The 17,787-nt window shown below is 41.7% G+C and overlaps 1 protein-coding gene across 2 annotated transcripts in view; it reads left to right on the plus strand.

The window, feature by feature from the left end:
* The first annotated feature begins 11,301 nt into the window (after nt 1-11,301).
* LOC311053017 (mitochondrial glutamate carrier 1-like) overlaps nt 11,302-17,787 on the plus strand; it is a 10,085-nt gene continuing 3,599 nt past the window's right edge. For both annotated transcript variants that reach the window (XR_014601594.1, XM_084068370.1), the window contains exons 1-6: nt 11,302-11,424; nt 13,428-13,553; nt 13,995-14,050; nt 15,462-15,552; nt 16,481-16,599; nt 17,438-17,624. Coding sequence is in view for 1 of the 2 variants with exons in the window: in XM_084068370.1 (XP_083924496.1) it covers nt 11,402-11,424; nt 13,428-13,553; nt 13,995-14,050; nt 15,462-15,552; nt 16,481-16,599; nt 17,438-17,624 (602 nt within the window). In the remaining variant the exon portion in view is untranslated. The remainder of the gene's footprint in view (nt 11,425-13,427; nt 13,554-13,994; nt 14,051-15,461; nt 15,553-16,480; nt 16,600-17,437; nt 17,625-17,787) is intronic.

A 17,787-nucleotide genomic window follows, 5' to 3' on the forward strand; every position in this document is an offset into this window, starting at 1 on the left:
CCTGGGCCTTTTACCAGGGCCCAAACATATTGCCCTTGGTCTCTTATCACACTCATACCTATTACACATTGCACTTGCCCATGGTTAGAATTCAATAAATACTTAAAATCATGCAAAATGCTATAAAGTGCCAATTTGCCAACGTCAGTAACAGAGGACCTCTCTGTTACACGTTCTATGCATGTCGAGCAAGCTAAGCAGCAAGGAGTCGTGACAGTGGTATGTACATTATCAGTGTACATTATCTTCCATCTCTGATGTCGGAGATATCAAATAAATGTTGTATGGCTTGGGTGTCAAGCTGACGAAATAAAATAACCTTCAACAACATTCCCAAACACATATAAGCTCTCTACCTCTGCTCAAACGAGCATGACAGCACACAATCAAAATATAAACATCTGTTGTGTTGATCAGACAGCGTTAAGTGTACAAATGGAACCAAATGGACCCTTACAGGACCATTGATTGAGTGAATACTTTATTTAGAAAGACATGGCAACAGTACATGGAAGTACAATTCAAATGGTTCCATTTGTACACCCTCAGAGTTATGGGGGTCTGTGGCCTGATGCATATCAAACTGGGGGTCCTTGGAATGAAAAGGTTTGAGAACCACTGATACAGGCATTTGAGCCTTGAAGCTGTATAGCCAGCAATCTCAGAAACACTTTTATTGCCAGTGTAGCCAGTGTGGTCTAAAAAGCACTGTTTCTCAACACTCTCAGAGTAAAATAAACACTGATGGTTTTACAGTGTAGATCAGTGTCCCAGAGGAAAAAAAGAAAAGAAAAGAATGTACTAAATAAAATGAAAACATGTCTACCTAAAATGAAAAAGACAAATATAAATACTGTAAAAAGTGGGGGGAGAGTAGTCTGAATTGGGTTCTGGAGCAGTGCTCCACCTCATACATCGTACTCAACTGCCAGCCGTGTGCGATTCCAAGTCAGTGGGACCACATCCACTAGAGACGCTGTGAAAGTGCGTCATCCAGCTTCTCCTGTGAGAATTACCCCACTTTGACCAGTCATTTCTGTGCGCACACTCACCTGCATTAGGTGATGCCCTGCTAGGGCAGCCATTGGCTCTTGTCTCAGACCTTCCCCGAGGTGATTGGTGGAGTGACGAGCACTCAAGCATGTGACCTCTACAATGAGCTTCCTCCCACTGAAAGAAATGCCCGGTGCAGCAGATATATAAACCCCCCCGACTGTAATGACATTGTCAGTCGTGGTGTAGATTGTTACACATTTAATCTCATAGGAATAAAAAAAGGAATAATGCATAGTCAAATTGTACTGCTGTTGAAACTATATAGATTTATTTATTTTCACCCTAATAGTTTAAATTCTCTTGAATATGGTGACGGGCCAGCCGCCTGGGCCCTGGGCCTTTTACCAGGGCCCAAACATATTGCCCTTGGTCTCTTATCACACTCATACCTATTACACATTGCACTTGCCCATGGTTAGAATTCAATAAATACTTAAAATCATGCAAAATGCTATAAAGTGCCAATTTGCCAACGTCAGTAACAGAGGACCTCTCTGTTACACGTTCTATGCATGTCGAGCAAGCTAAGCAGCAAGGAGTCGTGACAGTGGTATGTACATTATCAGTGTACATTATCTTCCATCTCTGATGTCGGAGATATCAAATAAATGTTGTATGGCTTGGGTGTCAAGCTGACGAAATAAAATAACCTTCAACAACATTCCCAAACACATATAAGCTCTCTACCTCTGCTCAAACGAGCATGACAGCACACAATCAAAATATAAACATCTGTTGTGTTGATCAGACAGCGTTAAGTGTACAAATGGAACCAAATGGACCCTTACAGGACCATTGATTGAGTGAATACTTTATTTAGAAAGACATGGCAACAGTACATGGAAGTACAATTCAAATGGTTCCATTTGTACACCCTCAGAGTTATGGGGGTCTGTGGCCTAATGCATATCAAACTGGGGGTCCTTGGAATGAAAAGGTTTGAGAACCACTGATACAGGCCTTTGAGCCTTGAAGCTGTATAGCCAGCAATCTCAGAAACACTTTTATTGCCAGTGTAGCCAGTGTGGTCTAAAAAGCACTGTTTCTCAACACTCTCAGAGTAAAATAAACACTGATTGTTTTACAGTGTAGATCAGTGTCCCAGAGGAAAAAAATAAAATAAAAGAATGTATTCAATAAAATTAAAAAATGTCTACCTAAAATGACAAAGACAAATATAAATGCTGTAAAAAGTGGGGGGAGAGTAGTCTGAATTGGGTTCTGGAGCAGTGCTCCACCTCATACATTGGACTCAACTGCCAGCCGTGTGCGATTCCAAGTCAGTGGAACCACATCCACTAGAGACGCTGTGAAAGTGCGTCATCCAGCTTCTCCTGTGAGAATTACCCCACTTTGACCAGTCATTTCTGTGCGCACACACACCCGCATTAGGTGATGCCCTGCTAGGGCAGCCATTGGCTCTTGTCTCAGACCTTCCCCGAGGTGATTGGTGGAGTGACGAGCACTCAAGCATGTGACCTATACAATGAGCTTCCTCCCACTGAAAGAAATGCCCGGTGCAGCAGATATATAAACCCCCCCGACTGTAAAGACATTATCAGTCGTGGTGTAGATTGTTACACATTTAATCTCAGGAATAAAAAACGGAATAATGCATAGTCAAATTGTACTGCTGTTGCAACTATATAGATGTATTTATTTTCACCCTAATAGTTTAAATTCTCTTGAATATGGTGACGGGCCAGCCACCTGGGCCCTGGGCCCTTTACCAGGGCTCTGCTGTGTAATTGTTCTCTGTTGCAGTGCTGGCTGGAGGGCGGAGTTTGAGGTGATCAGGGGAAGGGGACACACCTGGCCACCAGTGTTGCCATGTCTGCTTATAATAAGCGACTTTAATAAGCGGCTTTTTTTTCTGTATAGTCGCTTGTAAATATTGGTAGTTGCAGGTCGCGTTTTTTTTTTGGGCTTGTTTCTGAAGTGCAGTTGCCTATTTGTGCTTGCCTCCAATGTTTTTTTATTATGGTTGAAACCAGTGGTTTTCAACCATTTTCATGTCAAGGACCCCCAAATTAATATCTATTTGTCCACGGACCCCCAAGTGAAAATATTTTGTTACAGGGACCCCTGTACCAGATGTGTGTTGTTAGAATGTTAAAAAAAGATTCCACATCCCCCCCCCGCCCCCCCGCTAATCTTTTCTCTTTGTTTTGGTGGATTTTCACTCTTACACAGCTCTCCCATGCTTTGTTCTCACTGCTGTTGCTGCTATGACACCTGCATTTCCCTCTGAGGATCAATAGGTTTATCTGATCATTATCTTCTCTTCCCCCCATATTCTGGGCCGAAGATTGTAGATAGGCTACCTATTCTCGACAAAGAGATTTGGCGTAGAGAGTGGAAAAAAGGAGGGGACCAAGTTAAATTGACAAACTTGAACTTTCAGGTATAGATCTTTTCTTAGATCAGGAAATTAGCATCTTCCACCTACATACTATGTTTTTTAATACAGTGGCACAATTCAAACCCGAAATGTGGTATTATCAAATTTCGTACTACCAGAAGTCTTGTTTAAAATGTGCTGTGATCTAAAAGATCATGGAAAAGCTTAATTTAAACTTAAACAAGTTTAAATTATGTGGGGACCCCCCTAGGGGTCCCGACCCACAGGTTGAGAACCACTGCGCTAGGGTTCATCTCGTGTCCAGTGTTTCTGGTGACCATGGTTACCGTATAAGAAAGAATATCATGGCACATGTACCACTAATGGTAATACACTGAAGGCAGAATCGTGGGAGCTTAGATAACCTTTTGCTCTCAGGTGGGAACGAAACATGTGAGGCCCCCTGACCCAGCCTCAGCACCTCGTGTCCTTAACATTACCTAAGACCAAGTGCCGGGCATGACCTAACAACACACATTCCCTCTAATGCACCGTTTCCCATCGCGTGTGTGTGTGTGTGTGTGTGTGTGTGTGTGTGTGTGTGTGTGTGTGTGTGTGTGTGTGTGTGTGTGTGTGTGTGTGTGTGTGTGTGTGTGTGTGTGTGTGTGTGTGTGTGTGTGTGTGTGTGTGTGTGTGTGTGTGTCTCTCTCCATATATGGGCATAAAAGGGACAAGGACCGACAGATACAGAGATCCGGTTGTGCCCATATATGGTCATATGCATACATGTGACCGGCCGACTTCAAACTCGGCGTGCGCAGCGGCAAGGACTCGAGGGAGTGGGGTGCCCGCCGTCGAGTAATATGCCATAAATGGGCATATATTGATGACATCAGGGATCTCCATATATGGGCACAAAAGGGACACAGGCAGTGCAACGTAGGTATACATACATGTATTTATTTATTCATTATGAATTATTTTCAAATATTTTCAAAAAGAATTTCAGAAATGTTTCAGAAACAAAAAAACAAAAAAAGCCATACATTTTCACGCATATTTCTGAAATATGACTGATTCTAATGTATTTTTGTACGCTTGCTTGGGTCCTGTGGAGACACAACATTTCTCTTCACACATCCATGTTGATAAAGTGTATGCACATCCATGTTGATGCAGAATTCTGGGGGGAAGTCTTGGGGTCTCTGCTGGAACTGCTACCTCTGCAGCCCGACTACGGATATGCAGACGAAGATGGATGGATGGACGGATGGATGGATGGATCAAGTGTGCTACAGTTACTGTATGTGATGCAAACAACCCCATTACAGATAACAAAGATGTATTTTTACTTTTGTCATTTTGTGTCCATTAAAATGTATATTATTATAGGCTATAGCTTTTACTGCATATGTATACTGTCAAATTGATACTTGTTTAAAGTGACTTTTATTTTTTATTCATGAATGTTCATTGATAATGACATTTCCATGTCATGAGACAATGCCTTCATTGCTACAAAATATTCAAAATGTCAAGCCATCTGTTCATCAAAGGACTGATATCCTTCAACGTGCATGTGCAATAATTCGTGGACTGGATTTGTTACTTAAGTAAAAGTATTCATTCAATACCACAAGGTAGAAATACGCTGTTTCAAGTAAAAGTCTGGTATTCAAAAAGTACAAAAGTGTTGGCATCAAAATATACTGAAAGTACTAAAAGTACAAGTAGTATTTCTTTAGAAAACAGCAGATCTACGTGTTGTGAGCTTGTAGATCGGCTATTTTCAAATAGCCAAAGTATATAAAGTGTTGAAGTGGCTAATGAATGTGTTTTAATAATAATCCAAATCTACAAAGTAACTATACTAAAACTGTCAAATAATTGTAGAATATTGCCTCTGATATGTAGTGGAGTAGGCCTACAAGTAAAAGTATTGAAAATTGGATATACTCCAGTAAAGTAGAATTACCTCAAAATTGTACTTAAGCACGTACAGTATTTGAGTACATGCACTTACTACTTTGCACCACTGTTGGTGGATCAGCTTGGCTCTACATGTGAGCAGGGATCAGGGTTGCAGTTGTGTAAGTTTTTCATTTCGCTGTTGTTTCACTGAAAAGCTTGTCTCCCCCCGCCCGCATCCTGTAGCACACTCATCTGTGTCTGAACCCTCCCATTCTTCAGTACCCGCCAATGCAGAAACATAAATACTTGCATAAGCACTTTCTGGAGCACATGCTCCCTAACCCTAACGTCTACAGATGCAGCTGTGCATGTGTGTTACAAGGCCACCTGGACCCATCATGACACATGTTGTTGTGAATATGTATTCACATGTGAATTGTGGAATGCGGTCGGAAGTTACAGATGCAAATCCCAAAAGGGGGAAGTCACAGACAAGTCCCCGAGGATCAGGGAGGATTAACGTCCCCCCATAAAAAGACGATGCACACTAGCCGTGAGCACCCCACACCTGTTCAGACATCCAGTGAGGATAGGAAAACAGCAGAGCTTTGTCCCTGCAGCGCAGATCAAAGAAGAAGTACTCTATGGATCCTGTTAAATAAAATCCAAATTAAGGAGAAAAATAACTTAAAGATGTGGTAGGTTCAAATGAAAATGAAAATGAAATGATAATTATGCTTAGGTTAGGTCTGTCTGATTTATTTTTCTCTTTTCACAGGGTGATCATCTCCCAGCAACCATCAACAGTCAAGATATGTGCTGTGTGTTCATTGTGGAACATTAGCTGTGTTATTTTAATTGCTGAGGTTTACAATTAAATATCAACAGTTATATCATCATTCATATTGTATTGATATATTTATTATTTAATTTTAATGTGCTTTTCATGCCCACTTGCCTAGTCTGAGTTAATGTTGTGTTTACTACCTGCCATTGTTTTAGAAGGGACAGGTACAGAAAGTGTAACAAAACTAGGGTGACTGGTGCTGAAGTTGAGGACACTGTCTTGCCGTGTAAAGAATATAAGTGTATCAAAATAGAAATCGTAGTCCGGCTATCCCCCACCGGACCGATCGAAGGACTGGACAACGCTACATGGTGTACAGTGGATTGTGTTGGCGTTGTGTTGAACTGCGAGTGTCTGTATTTGGCTCTCTGTGTGCATTCGGCATGTCTTTATCAGCGTCAGCATCATGTGTGCTGCTCTGTGCCTTCATGGGCAGTGCACTATGCGAGTGCATGCCAAGGAACTACACCCTGTGGATCGAGAAGGAAGGCTGTGCCCAGTGTGTGGCCGTCAAGACTACCATCTGCAGTGGCCACTGCTATACACAGGTGATGACCTCACACAGTTCATATGCAGTATTCTCATGATATGTCTGCATCAAATTAATTCCACGTGAATTTGAAGATTAGTGAGATTACAGATTGCACATTATCCCATGGTTGAGCTCTCTCAAAGAGAAGCATCCATTTACTCAAATACACCACCGGTCATCCTGACAGCTAATCATTCTAAGTATTTCATAGGCATAAACAAGATTAATTCACCGTTAGCTGTTTAAGCCATTGGTTCTCAAACATTTTAATGTCAAGGATTGGCCGTGGTGGCCCATTTGAAAGAATCTTGTGTGGCACCCCATGAGAAAAGATTTCTCTTGATTTGACATGAGTATTTTCAAAATTCTTTCTTCGAAAACTAACAGGTCTACAAGCTTAGTAGATTGGCTATTTCTTAACAGCCGAAAACTTTTGTATAGGGCTTACATGTTTAAACCAAGGGTCTTCAACAGGGGGTCCGGGACCCCTAGGGGGTCCTCAGAGTTACTACAGGGGGTCCGCCAAATCTTTGTGTGATATGATTTTTTGTTTTTACATTACCCACTTGACTCCTAGCATCCCTTTTCTGAGGTGAACTTTTGCCAAAAATAGCAGATCTACAAGCTCACAACGCCTCGCGCTGCAAGGCGTTGTGAGCTTGTAGATCGGCTATTTTTGGCAAAGAGTTATAGGTGTAGAGGGAAAAAAGAGCAGCAAAAATGTATCTGAAACACAATTTTATACAATATAGAGTGGGTCCCTGCTTCATCTCTCTCTCAGCTAGGGGGTCCTTGGCCTGAAAACGTTGAAGACCCCTGGTTTAAACTGTTCCTCATTCTGCTGGGGACACCTTGGGAGCTATGGGGGTCCCTAGACCTCACTTTTGAGAACCAGCCATACCAACGATGGCCATATTTCTTCTCCACCTAGGACACCAATTTGAGGGGACGAGTGGGGAGGAAGTTCCTGATCCAGCGTGGCTGCGTGCCACGCTCGCTGGTGTACCGTGCCGTCCACGTGCCAGGGTGCCGCCAGAACGCCAGCCCTCTGCAGTACTACCCTGAGGCCCGTCGCTGTCGCTGCGGACGCTGTGACAGTCGCACGCACCACTGCGTGCACAAGAGCCGAACGTCTCCTGGTGATCACTGTTCCAAGAAACGTGAACGGTCCGGGAAGAGAAAAGGTGCCGGCTTGAAGCGGAAACGCCCGGAGACCTGAACGCTGCCGCAAGGAAACATAATGGACAAGGACAACTGTGTCCTATGCTTGTTATGGAAGTTAATATTTTAATCATAAAAAAAATCTACTTACAGTGGCAACCTTTTGTGACATGACATACTTTGAAAATTTGGCCTGATGGGTGAGGTTTGAATTTTGCTCAGTGGTGGAAAAAGTACTCATATTTTTTACTTAAGTAAAAGTATCCAATCCATACTGCGATGAAGAAATACTCTGTTACAAGTAAAAGTCCAGAATTCAAAATGTAGTTGAGTAAAAGTAAAAAAGAATTGGTATCAAAATGTACTTAAAGTACCAAAAGAAAAGTACAAAGTACTCATTATGCAAAATGTCCCGTTTCGCAAGTTTTCAAATGAATAAAATGTATGAAAATCTTTTGTAAATAGCAGCTCTACAAGCTATTGTGAGCTTGTAGATCGGCTATTTTCAAATGGCCGATTAATAATAATTGTAGTGGAGTACAATATTTGCCTCTGAAATGTAGTGGAGTAGAAGTAAAACATTGTGCTTAAGAACAGTACTTGAGTAAATGTACTTAGCCACTTTACACCACTGATTTTGCTTTTGTCATTTAATTTGCCTGGTTTAGTTTTTTGTTTTATGTGACTATTTGGACAGCTATTCAACCATGACGAGAACTGATAAGATAACCTTATGTCTGTGTGCTGGCATTTCTAAGGCATGTAGGGGTTAGGTAAGTTGGTGGGTGGTTGGGAGTAATTTTAAGTGTTCCCATTTGTCTGTTTATTGTTTACTGCATTTATTTTTATCTTGTAATATGGTTTTATTTTGTTGTCAATGTCTTGTTTTAAAAAAAAATCTGTTACTGTTACAACCCTGATGTGAGTCTAGGGCACAGGGAGTAACAAAACACGGTGGTATGGTGCAAAAAAAAGGACTTTATTTACATGAAGGTGATTTTAACAAATGATTGAATAAAAAAAAAAAGGACCAAGACATAGGGAGGCAGGGCAGTGCCAGTGGTTACCAAAAAACCCTCTTAAACAAATTCAGGGGTTTAAAGCTAACCTAAATAATCTAATACAAAAATATGGGAATAACCCAAAATAAACCCAACTTATACTAACTAAACTAACAAAATAGGCACATACCCTCTGGCCTAATGTGTCTAAACAGCATATAGTTTCCCTACAGTGTGTAAGCTGTAGCCTCCCAAATCTTATCTTGCCTAACCCTGCCATAAAGGTCAAACATGGTCTGAGGGAAATAGCATGTCCAAGCCTGACCATGTCTAGCTGCAAAGAGAGTCACATTAAAAATGAACAACAGCCAGCTTATAGAGGATGAGACAAGTCATGATTGGTCCACAGTAACTTGAGCTGTCCCCACCAATCGACCACTGGTAGCTGAAGGTGCTCTTTGATTGGCCCACCATGCTGGACAGCCATGGACCAATGGGATGGACAGAGAGAACTGGATGCCATCAGCCAATCATACTGTATGTCGGGACTGGCACACTAAATTTGCATTGGACAGGACACATTACACACAGTAGATATACCATGGGATGTAACAGTTACAATTGTTATTATCCAATAAAAAGATTTGCAGCGCCCAAACTGTGGAACGTTCTTCCACCCCATGTTAGAGCGTTTTAAACCTTGCCTGTGTCTCTCACGTTTGAGAACTCACTTGTACTCCTTTGGCTTTCGATGATTCAGACTGAGAGTTCCTGTTTCCAATAGGCGATGTGTCTGTGTTGCACCCTCTGTGTTTTTTACCATGTCCTATTGTTTATTGTTTTACTCTTACTATTTTATGTGTGTTTACTTAGTGTAGAGCACTTTGGTTCAAAGCTGTTGTTTTATAATGTAATCTATAAATAAAGTGGATTGAATTCGATTGAGTGTGTCTAAGGTAGGGCTGAATATTAGGCTATTAATGCAATAAAAGTTGTGTTCAAACATTCATTACTACTTCATGATCTATGTCATCAATCATCACTGCAGTAGTGAATCAATGATTATATAAGACGCTGAACTTGCAGGACAGGTTGGTGAGAAGTCCCTGCCAACTGGTACAACACATCCCAAACTTGTCTTTGTGAAGCACCATTCAAAGACACTCTTATGTAACTTGCAAAGGCTTTTTCAGTTCATTAATTTCTCTGGTGGCAAGTACATGAGAGAGAGAGAGAGACAGAGAGAGAGAGAGAGAGAGAGAGAGAGAGAGAGAGAGAGAGATTTTCTGTAGAAATACTCAAACTTTGTACCACTTCAAGGTGGGTTATATATTTCTGTTATAATGACTGGCTTGATGAACCCTTGTTTACTCAAAACGTGCATTGGTTAATAGTTTCTATCTGGTTCATCGATGGAGTTGAATTAGTTCAAAGCGGCAGGATAAAACTGCCAGGGTAACAAAGTTTTACTAGTCTCACAAACTGGACTTTTACAATGTCTATTGAGCTCCATGTCTGTAGACAGCTGCTGTTTTAACAAATGCCCACATGGGGGGCTCTTGAGCTCAGTTGAAATCAGTTTGAGCATTATTATTTTCACACACTAATTTAACTTGGGATGTTTTCACTGCCCTAGTATAGTCTAGAATATGTTCTATGATCGTATCAGGCTAGGACATGCCTTTTCAATAGATTACGTGTGTAGAGGGTGAAGGGCTGCTGTGTGTGGTATTGGAACTGATCCACGTGCATGCTTGTTAGTCACGGTTTGTGTGAGTGACACCCCCTCAGTCCCTTTGGCTGGTAGTCAGTGGTGCAGTGTGTGGGTGTGGAAAGTAACTACAGTATGTACATTTACTTAAGTACTCTACTTAAGTACAAATTTTAGTTATTTGTACTTTACTTGAGTATTTCCAATTTTCAATACTTCTACTTCTACTCCACTACATCTCGGATCCAAATATTGTACTTTTACTCCACTACAAAGTTACTAGTTACTTTGTAGATTTTGATTATTATTACAAAACATACATTAACTTCTTCAGCCTTATATACATTTCGGCCATTTGAAAAAGGCCGATCTACAAGCTCACAATGCGTCGCAGCTTGTAGATCAGCTATTTTCAAAATATTGTTATACATTTTAAAACTTGAAATGGGACATTCTGCATAAGGAGTACTTTTACTTTTGGTACTTTAAGTACATTTTGATGCAATACTTTTGTACTTCTACCCAGATGAATTTTGAATTCCGGACTTTAACTTGTAACAGAGTATTTCTACTTTGCAGTATTGATGCTTTTACTTAAGTAAAGCAATTGAGTACTTTTTCCACCACTGGCAGTGGGGTGGGTGTGGAATGAGGTGTAATTTTACCTTGGGATCTGCAGGGCAGGGCTTGCTTACAGTATATATATGACCCCTTGTCTCTCTCTGCTTTTGCCTTCTCGTGTTTATTCCCAGGGACTCTCAGCCTGCTCTGCCCCTACGGCCCGGCCTGGCCCCCCCCTTCTATTACTGAACCATCCGCTTGTGTATCAAGAGACATCATCATGGCCCAGCAACAGCAGATCAGGTAGGAAACCCATGTCTCCGACACTTGGCGCGACAGTGTCGCGCACACAAAAAATATCAGATCTACAAGCTCACAACTGCATCGTGGCGTGACGCATTGTGAGCTTGTAGATCTGCTATTTTCAGTGAGCGACAACGAAGTATAATTCAGATTTTCCCCAGGGTAGAATGAGAATGAGCCTGTTCAGTTCTGATGGTTCAGATGTTATATATGATTCTGCAAAACAGGCCCGTTTGACCTTTCTGTCCTGGCTGTCGTGCACGTGTGTGTGTGTGTGTGTGTGTGTGTGTGTGTGTGTGTGTGTGTGTGTGTGTGTGTGTGTGTGTGTGTGTGTGTGTGTGTGTGTGTGTGTGTGCGCGCGCGCATGTGCGTGTGCGTGTGCGTGTGTGTTGTGAATTTAGGAGACCCAGTACTGGGTGGTGTGTGACAATTCAGTTGAAGTAATCCTCTGTGTAAAGCAACGGGCCAGGGAGTACAAGATGATACATAGGCAGTATCATGCGTATCACACAGTTTATTGCACACAGGGAATTTACATATAGTGTTGGACACATGACGTGACCAGAGCAGGGGTCATCAATATGTCTGTACACGGGCAAATGTGTCCTTAGCAAAGACTTGGCCTCGTCCGTGGCAAATTTATAATTTTCCTTTTTACACACCATTAGGCCTATAATGTTCTTATTTTGATCATATAAGACCCAATTAACTGAATGTCAAGTCTCCAGGGTTTCTTCGGAGTATGTATGACACTGATTTACTATGACACTATGGCACATTAGGAGTCTAACTGGTACTATAGTTCTCAAATGTTTTATTTGCAAGGACCACATTAACTCTGAGAGTGTACACATGGAACCAAATGGTTTGCACACTCTCAGAGTTGCAGACATATTATGGTCATTGAGGGCTAGCTCTCTATGCGTTTCTGGTTATTGTCCACTCATTTTGTATGTCCGCGGCAAAAATGACACTTTGACAAAAATGTCCACCACAAGCTAGCATGGTGATGACCCCTGGACCAGCAGATATGAGACATACTGTAGAAAGAACAGAACGTAATAGGATAAGAATAAGGATGACCTTAATCTAACCGATGCAACTCATATCAATAATGAACATGATGTATTAGAACAACAACAAGATGTATCTCTTATCAAGTACATAGGGGTCATTAGATGGTCATTAGATGGACTATTCATAACAGTGTGCACTGTGCAATGTGTGCACGCACGTGTGTGTGTGTGTGTGTGTGTGCGTGTGCGTGTGCATGTGTGTGTGTGTGTGTGTGTGTGTGGGGGGGGGGGTAGGACGAGTGTTGCTTCAGAGAGTGATACTTGCACGTTGGTTTTGATTTTCTCTGGAGACATATATCAGACTCTGGTTATTTTGGGAGCCTGCAGATTCCCGGGGCAGTCACTGTGTACCCTTTATTCTGTTGCAACGGAGCCGACAGTCAAACCTTGTTTGACTTTCTCCTCTCAACTTTTTCCTCTCAAACTTTTGCACAACCAAAATCCTTCATGAATTATATTAACATTATATCGACTTTGTCGGGTGGACATCTCATACTGTATGTCCAAAACAGTTTGTCCTTTTCAGGATTCAAATTGAAGAATAGCAAAAGTAGCAGATCTACAAGCTCAAAAGCGTCATGAAACGCGCCGCTTCGCAGACGAGACGCGTTTTGAGCTTGCAGATACTGCTATACTTTTGATGCTTTTGTGTGACACTGTTGTGTGATCAAGTAGGACATTAGTTTACGAAAAAAACACCAAACGTTAATATATAAAGACAAGAGCTTTCTGCCCAACAGTGACGATATATTTTTTCTGTTGTGTCATGGTGTGAGAATGATATAGCTTTTAAATGTTTTAGCAGGCCTCTGTCTTTTTACCGTCTCCAACACACCATACTGCATGCATTCACAGTAACAATTCTGAGTATTAATGGATCCGTATGAAGAATTGGAATGATTTGCATTGCGTATCTATATTGAACAGCCTCCCGGCCAAACTGATCAATGGAGGGATCGCAGGCATGGTTGGAGTCACCTGTGTGTTTCCCATTGACCTGGCAAAGACCCGCTTGCAGAACCAGCGCAGCGGGCAGCAGCTCTACAAGAACATGTAAGACCCCAAAACGCACACACACACACACACACACACACACACACACACACACACACACACACACACACACACACACACACACACACACACACACACACACACACACACACACACACACACACATCTCAGAGGCAAATATTGTACTTTTACTCCAAAATCATTTGAAAACTGTAGTTACGAGTTACGATTTTTTTTGATTATTATTACAAAACTTCAGCCCTATATTTCGTCCATTTGATAAAAGCCACAATGCGTCGCGATGCGACACATTGTGTGCTCATGGGGGCTAAGGGGGGGTTAGAGGAATAATACATGTCTTTCTAAATTTAAACTCTAATACTTTTTTGTTTTTTTAAATAAACACATGTACAATATGATCACGTGCTGACTGTAATTAATTACGTAATTTCATGTAACATTCAACTTTGTTTTTCTCAGGATGGATTGCCTTATTAAGACAGTTAAATCCGAAGGCTACTTTGGCATGTACAGAGGTAAGACTATACTGTACTTACTGTACACTACCCATACCTATGTATTACTGTATATGTGAATAGATAGATAGATAGATAGATAAGATAAGGGTATCAAAAACCAACAGCAGACTTAGGGTCCTTGCTTGACCCTCCACACTTGGTCAGAACAAGGCGGGTCTCTATGTGTAGGCCTACTAGCGTTCTCATTTCACACGGTAGCCTATACACGCAGCCATCCACATATCAGGGTAATTGCCGTGGCAAAATTGGCCAAGACCTTACTCTCCCTTGCACGAGTGATTGGGACCCGAGATAAACCCGTTCATTCATTGTAGAACAGGCAGATCTGTGATGCAATCAGTTATGCTTCCAACAAACTTAATCCTTGTGCTGAAACATGCCACAGCATGTAGGCTAAGTGGGTGTGAAAGGCGCTTGACATGAGCACAATGGAATGGCCCTCGTTTGATGTGTGTGCTCGAACGCGTGGGATGAAGTTAGGATCAGAAGTCAAACTAGTTATGTGGGTTGGGCTCCTATAATTCTGTGTTAAATTGTTATATTGTACTGTGAATGAATGCCACTGTAGGCCTAAAGCTATGTGCGGCGTGTGTGTTGTGTTTGCTCATGGCCTGTGGAGGCTTGCCAAAGGACGCCGCCCGTATAAAAGCCAAAACCATTAATTCATCATGTTTTACATGCACATAGATCAAAATTAAAATAGATAACCTAGGAGTTACCTATCACTTCCTGTCAGATCTGCCCCTTCCCTCAACACATTTAAGTCTAACACACCTTTTTTTTGTATGAAATGAATTGACTGTTTGTCCATTTCATACACACCCTTCATTTTGATCTACTCTTCCTTCTGCCATTGCATACTGGTTTAATATAATGTTTTAACCCATGCTTGTTTTAATCTTGCTCACTGTTAATTATTTGTTTTAACAGACATTGTATTATATTATACAGCACTTGGTTGGGATTCCAAAGTTCTACCCTAACGCAGCCAAAAAAACTTGAACAAAACACAGGCACATGCATAGGGGGGCCTAAAGAAAATAATGGATCTGATAAACATTCCCTGAAACAAACATATTTATACAGGGAACTAACTAGACACAGGTACAACTCAAATGACAATCAAACACAGGATAGGCTGGGGCTAACGGGACACAGGTGAACACGATGAACTATAATCACAGGGTGGGCGAGACAATACAGCCAGGCAACAACAACAAGGGAAGACAGGAAACACATTACTACAAAATAAAATACCAGAAACCCAAGCACACTCTACAGAATAAGTTGAACTGAAATACACTTCAAAATAAGGCACAGAAAGGCAGACCCTGACATATGATGCTTTATAAATAAATGTTTGAGACTGTCACGCTAACTCCTTGGATCATTATTGTTGTTATTGCAGGAGCTGCTGTAAACCTCACCCTGGTAACACCTGAGAAGGCCATCAAACTGGCCGCCAATGACTTCTTCCGCCACCAGCTGAGTAAAGACGGGTCAGTGAAAATGGACAAATTCTCATATTGAAACAAGTTGTAGGTAAAACTGCCTACAACATTTCCATTTGCAACAGGGGTCATGTGTTTCTTGTGGTAGAAACATTTGGCAAAATATTGTTTTTGCCATGGACATACGGTACAAAATGAGTAGACAAACACGAGCTAGCCCTAAATGACCATTACAGGTCTGTAACTCTGAGAGTGTACAAATGGAACCAAATGGATCCTACGGTCAAAAATGTTTTAAGAGCTAGCTCTAAATGACCATTACACTGGTCTGTAACTCTGAGTTATGGGTAGGGTTGTCCGATATTGGCTTTTTTACCGATAACCGATATACCGATATTGTCCAACTCTTAATTACCGATACCGATATCAACCGATACCGATATATGCGGGGATTATTGTGATTAGGGTAAGCTCAAATTTCATATCACACACACCATATACAGTAAGAACTCCTGTAACTTATTTATAAAGCAAAACAAAAAAAAAACAAAAAAACCGATACCGATATTTTCCCGATATCAATTTTTATGCTAATATCGGCCGATAATATCGGGAGGCCGATAATATCGGACATCCCTAGTTATGGGGGTCCTTGAAAATAAAACGTTTGAGAATCACTGTCCTAGTGGACTCCTAATGTGCCATAGTGTCATACATATTCTGAAGAAAACCTGGAGACTGACATTCAGTAATTGGGTCTCATGATCAAAATAAGAACATCATAATGGTGTGTAAAAACAAAATCTTTTTTGCCACGGACAAGGTCAATTCTGGCCACGGACACATTTGTCCGTGTACGTCTGTACGGACATATTCATAACCTCTGATTTGAAAGAGAGAATAAATGTAACTAAGCATGTATTCATTATTTATTTCAGTCTTGTGTTTTACACCCGATCTGTGTTTATGGTTTCAGTGGCCGACTGACGGTGGGCAAAGAAATGCTGGCAGGCTGCGGTGCAGGAATGTGCCAGGTCATTGTCACCACACCCATGGAGATGCTGAAGATCCAGTTGCAGGATGCAGGCAGGCTATGTATGTCTGCCAACCTTTGCCAACCTTTTTCAACACAAATTACTGCACTGTAAATTCCTGAGTGTTAGCACCATTTTCAAACCCTCATCTTCATAGAATTGGCCCTCACTAATACTAATTATAAGATGGTAGGCCTGCCTTTCCTTTCTACTCGCTCTGTGTGTCAAACGTGGCTGTGGACAGTTCAAAAACCTGCCTATTAATGACATAATCGTTGGGGATTCCAAGCTAATGGAAACCACAGCCTTTCTCTTTCTGGAACGTTAGCATGCTGAAATAGAAGCTGTAGTGCCAGTTCTTCTTACCAAAAGTGGCCACTGGGCACTCACATTCCACGAGCCGGGCCATCTGACTCATTTCAAGTTTGAGAATAAGTCGAGATTGTTTCGGTTTCGGCCCCAAGAGCTCTAATCAATTGCTTTACCAGATAAAAGTGTGTGCTGTCGAGTGCCAGCTATCCTGAGCAAAACATTGGCGCAACCTGGCGGGAGCCAGCTGCTAGAAGGTTTGATTAGTTTTTCACCCTATACCTGCTACTTCTTGCATAAATAACAGAATGATGATGTCATTAATAGGCAGATATCTGAACTGTCCACAGCCAACCTCTGAGACACAGAGTAAATAGACAGAAGCATTAGTGAGGATCAATTATAGGATGATAAGGGTGAAAATGTGTGAAGTGCTCCTTTAATGTAACTCTGAGAGTATGAAACCAAATTGGTTACATTTGTAAACTCTCTTCTGTATCACCTGTATCCAATAATGTAAATAAACCACTCTGCACCTTCCAGTTCTCAGACAGTGACACTATACTGTATCTCCTGTATATTTCTGCTAGTGGCCCAGCAGAGGGTGATGCCCAATTTGGTGCCCGCTCTAAAGATGGGGGGAACCAGCACTGTCCTCAGTCGCTCCTACAATGCCAACCAAGTCATCAGAGTGTCAGCCACACAGATCACCAGAGAACTTCTGAGGACCAAGGGAGTGTCAGGATTGTATAAAGGACTGGGAGCCACTCTAATGAGGTGATTAAGGCTTTAATTATAGGACCTCCATCTCACTAATGGGTGTAGATGCTGCTGCACAGCTTGGCTCGGGCTACAAGGACTGCAGCACACACTGTATCTAAGGTATCAGATACGTTAACGATGTTAGGCATTTAGGAGCTCGCATCTTGGCGACACAGGC

This window comes from Gymnoscopelus microlampas (assembly GCF_963454915.1).
Source record: "Gymnoscopelus microlampas genome assembly, chromosome: 10".
NCBI classification, from domain to species: Eukaryota; Metazoa; Chordata; class Actinopteri; order Myctophiformes; family Myctophidae; genus Gymnoscopelus; species Gymnoscopelus microlampas.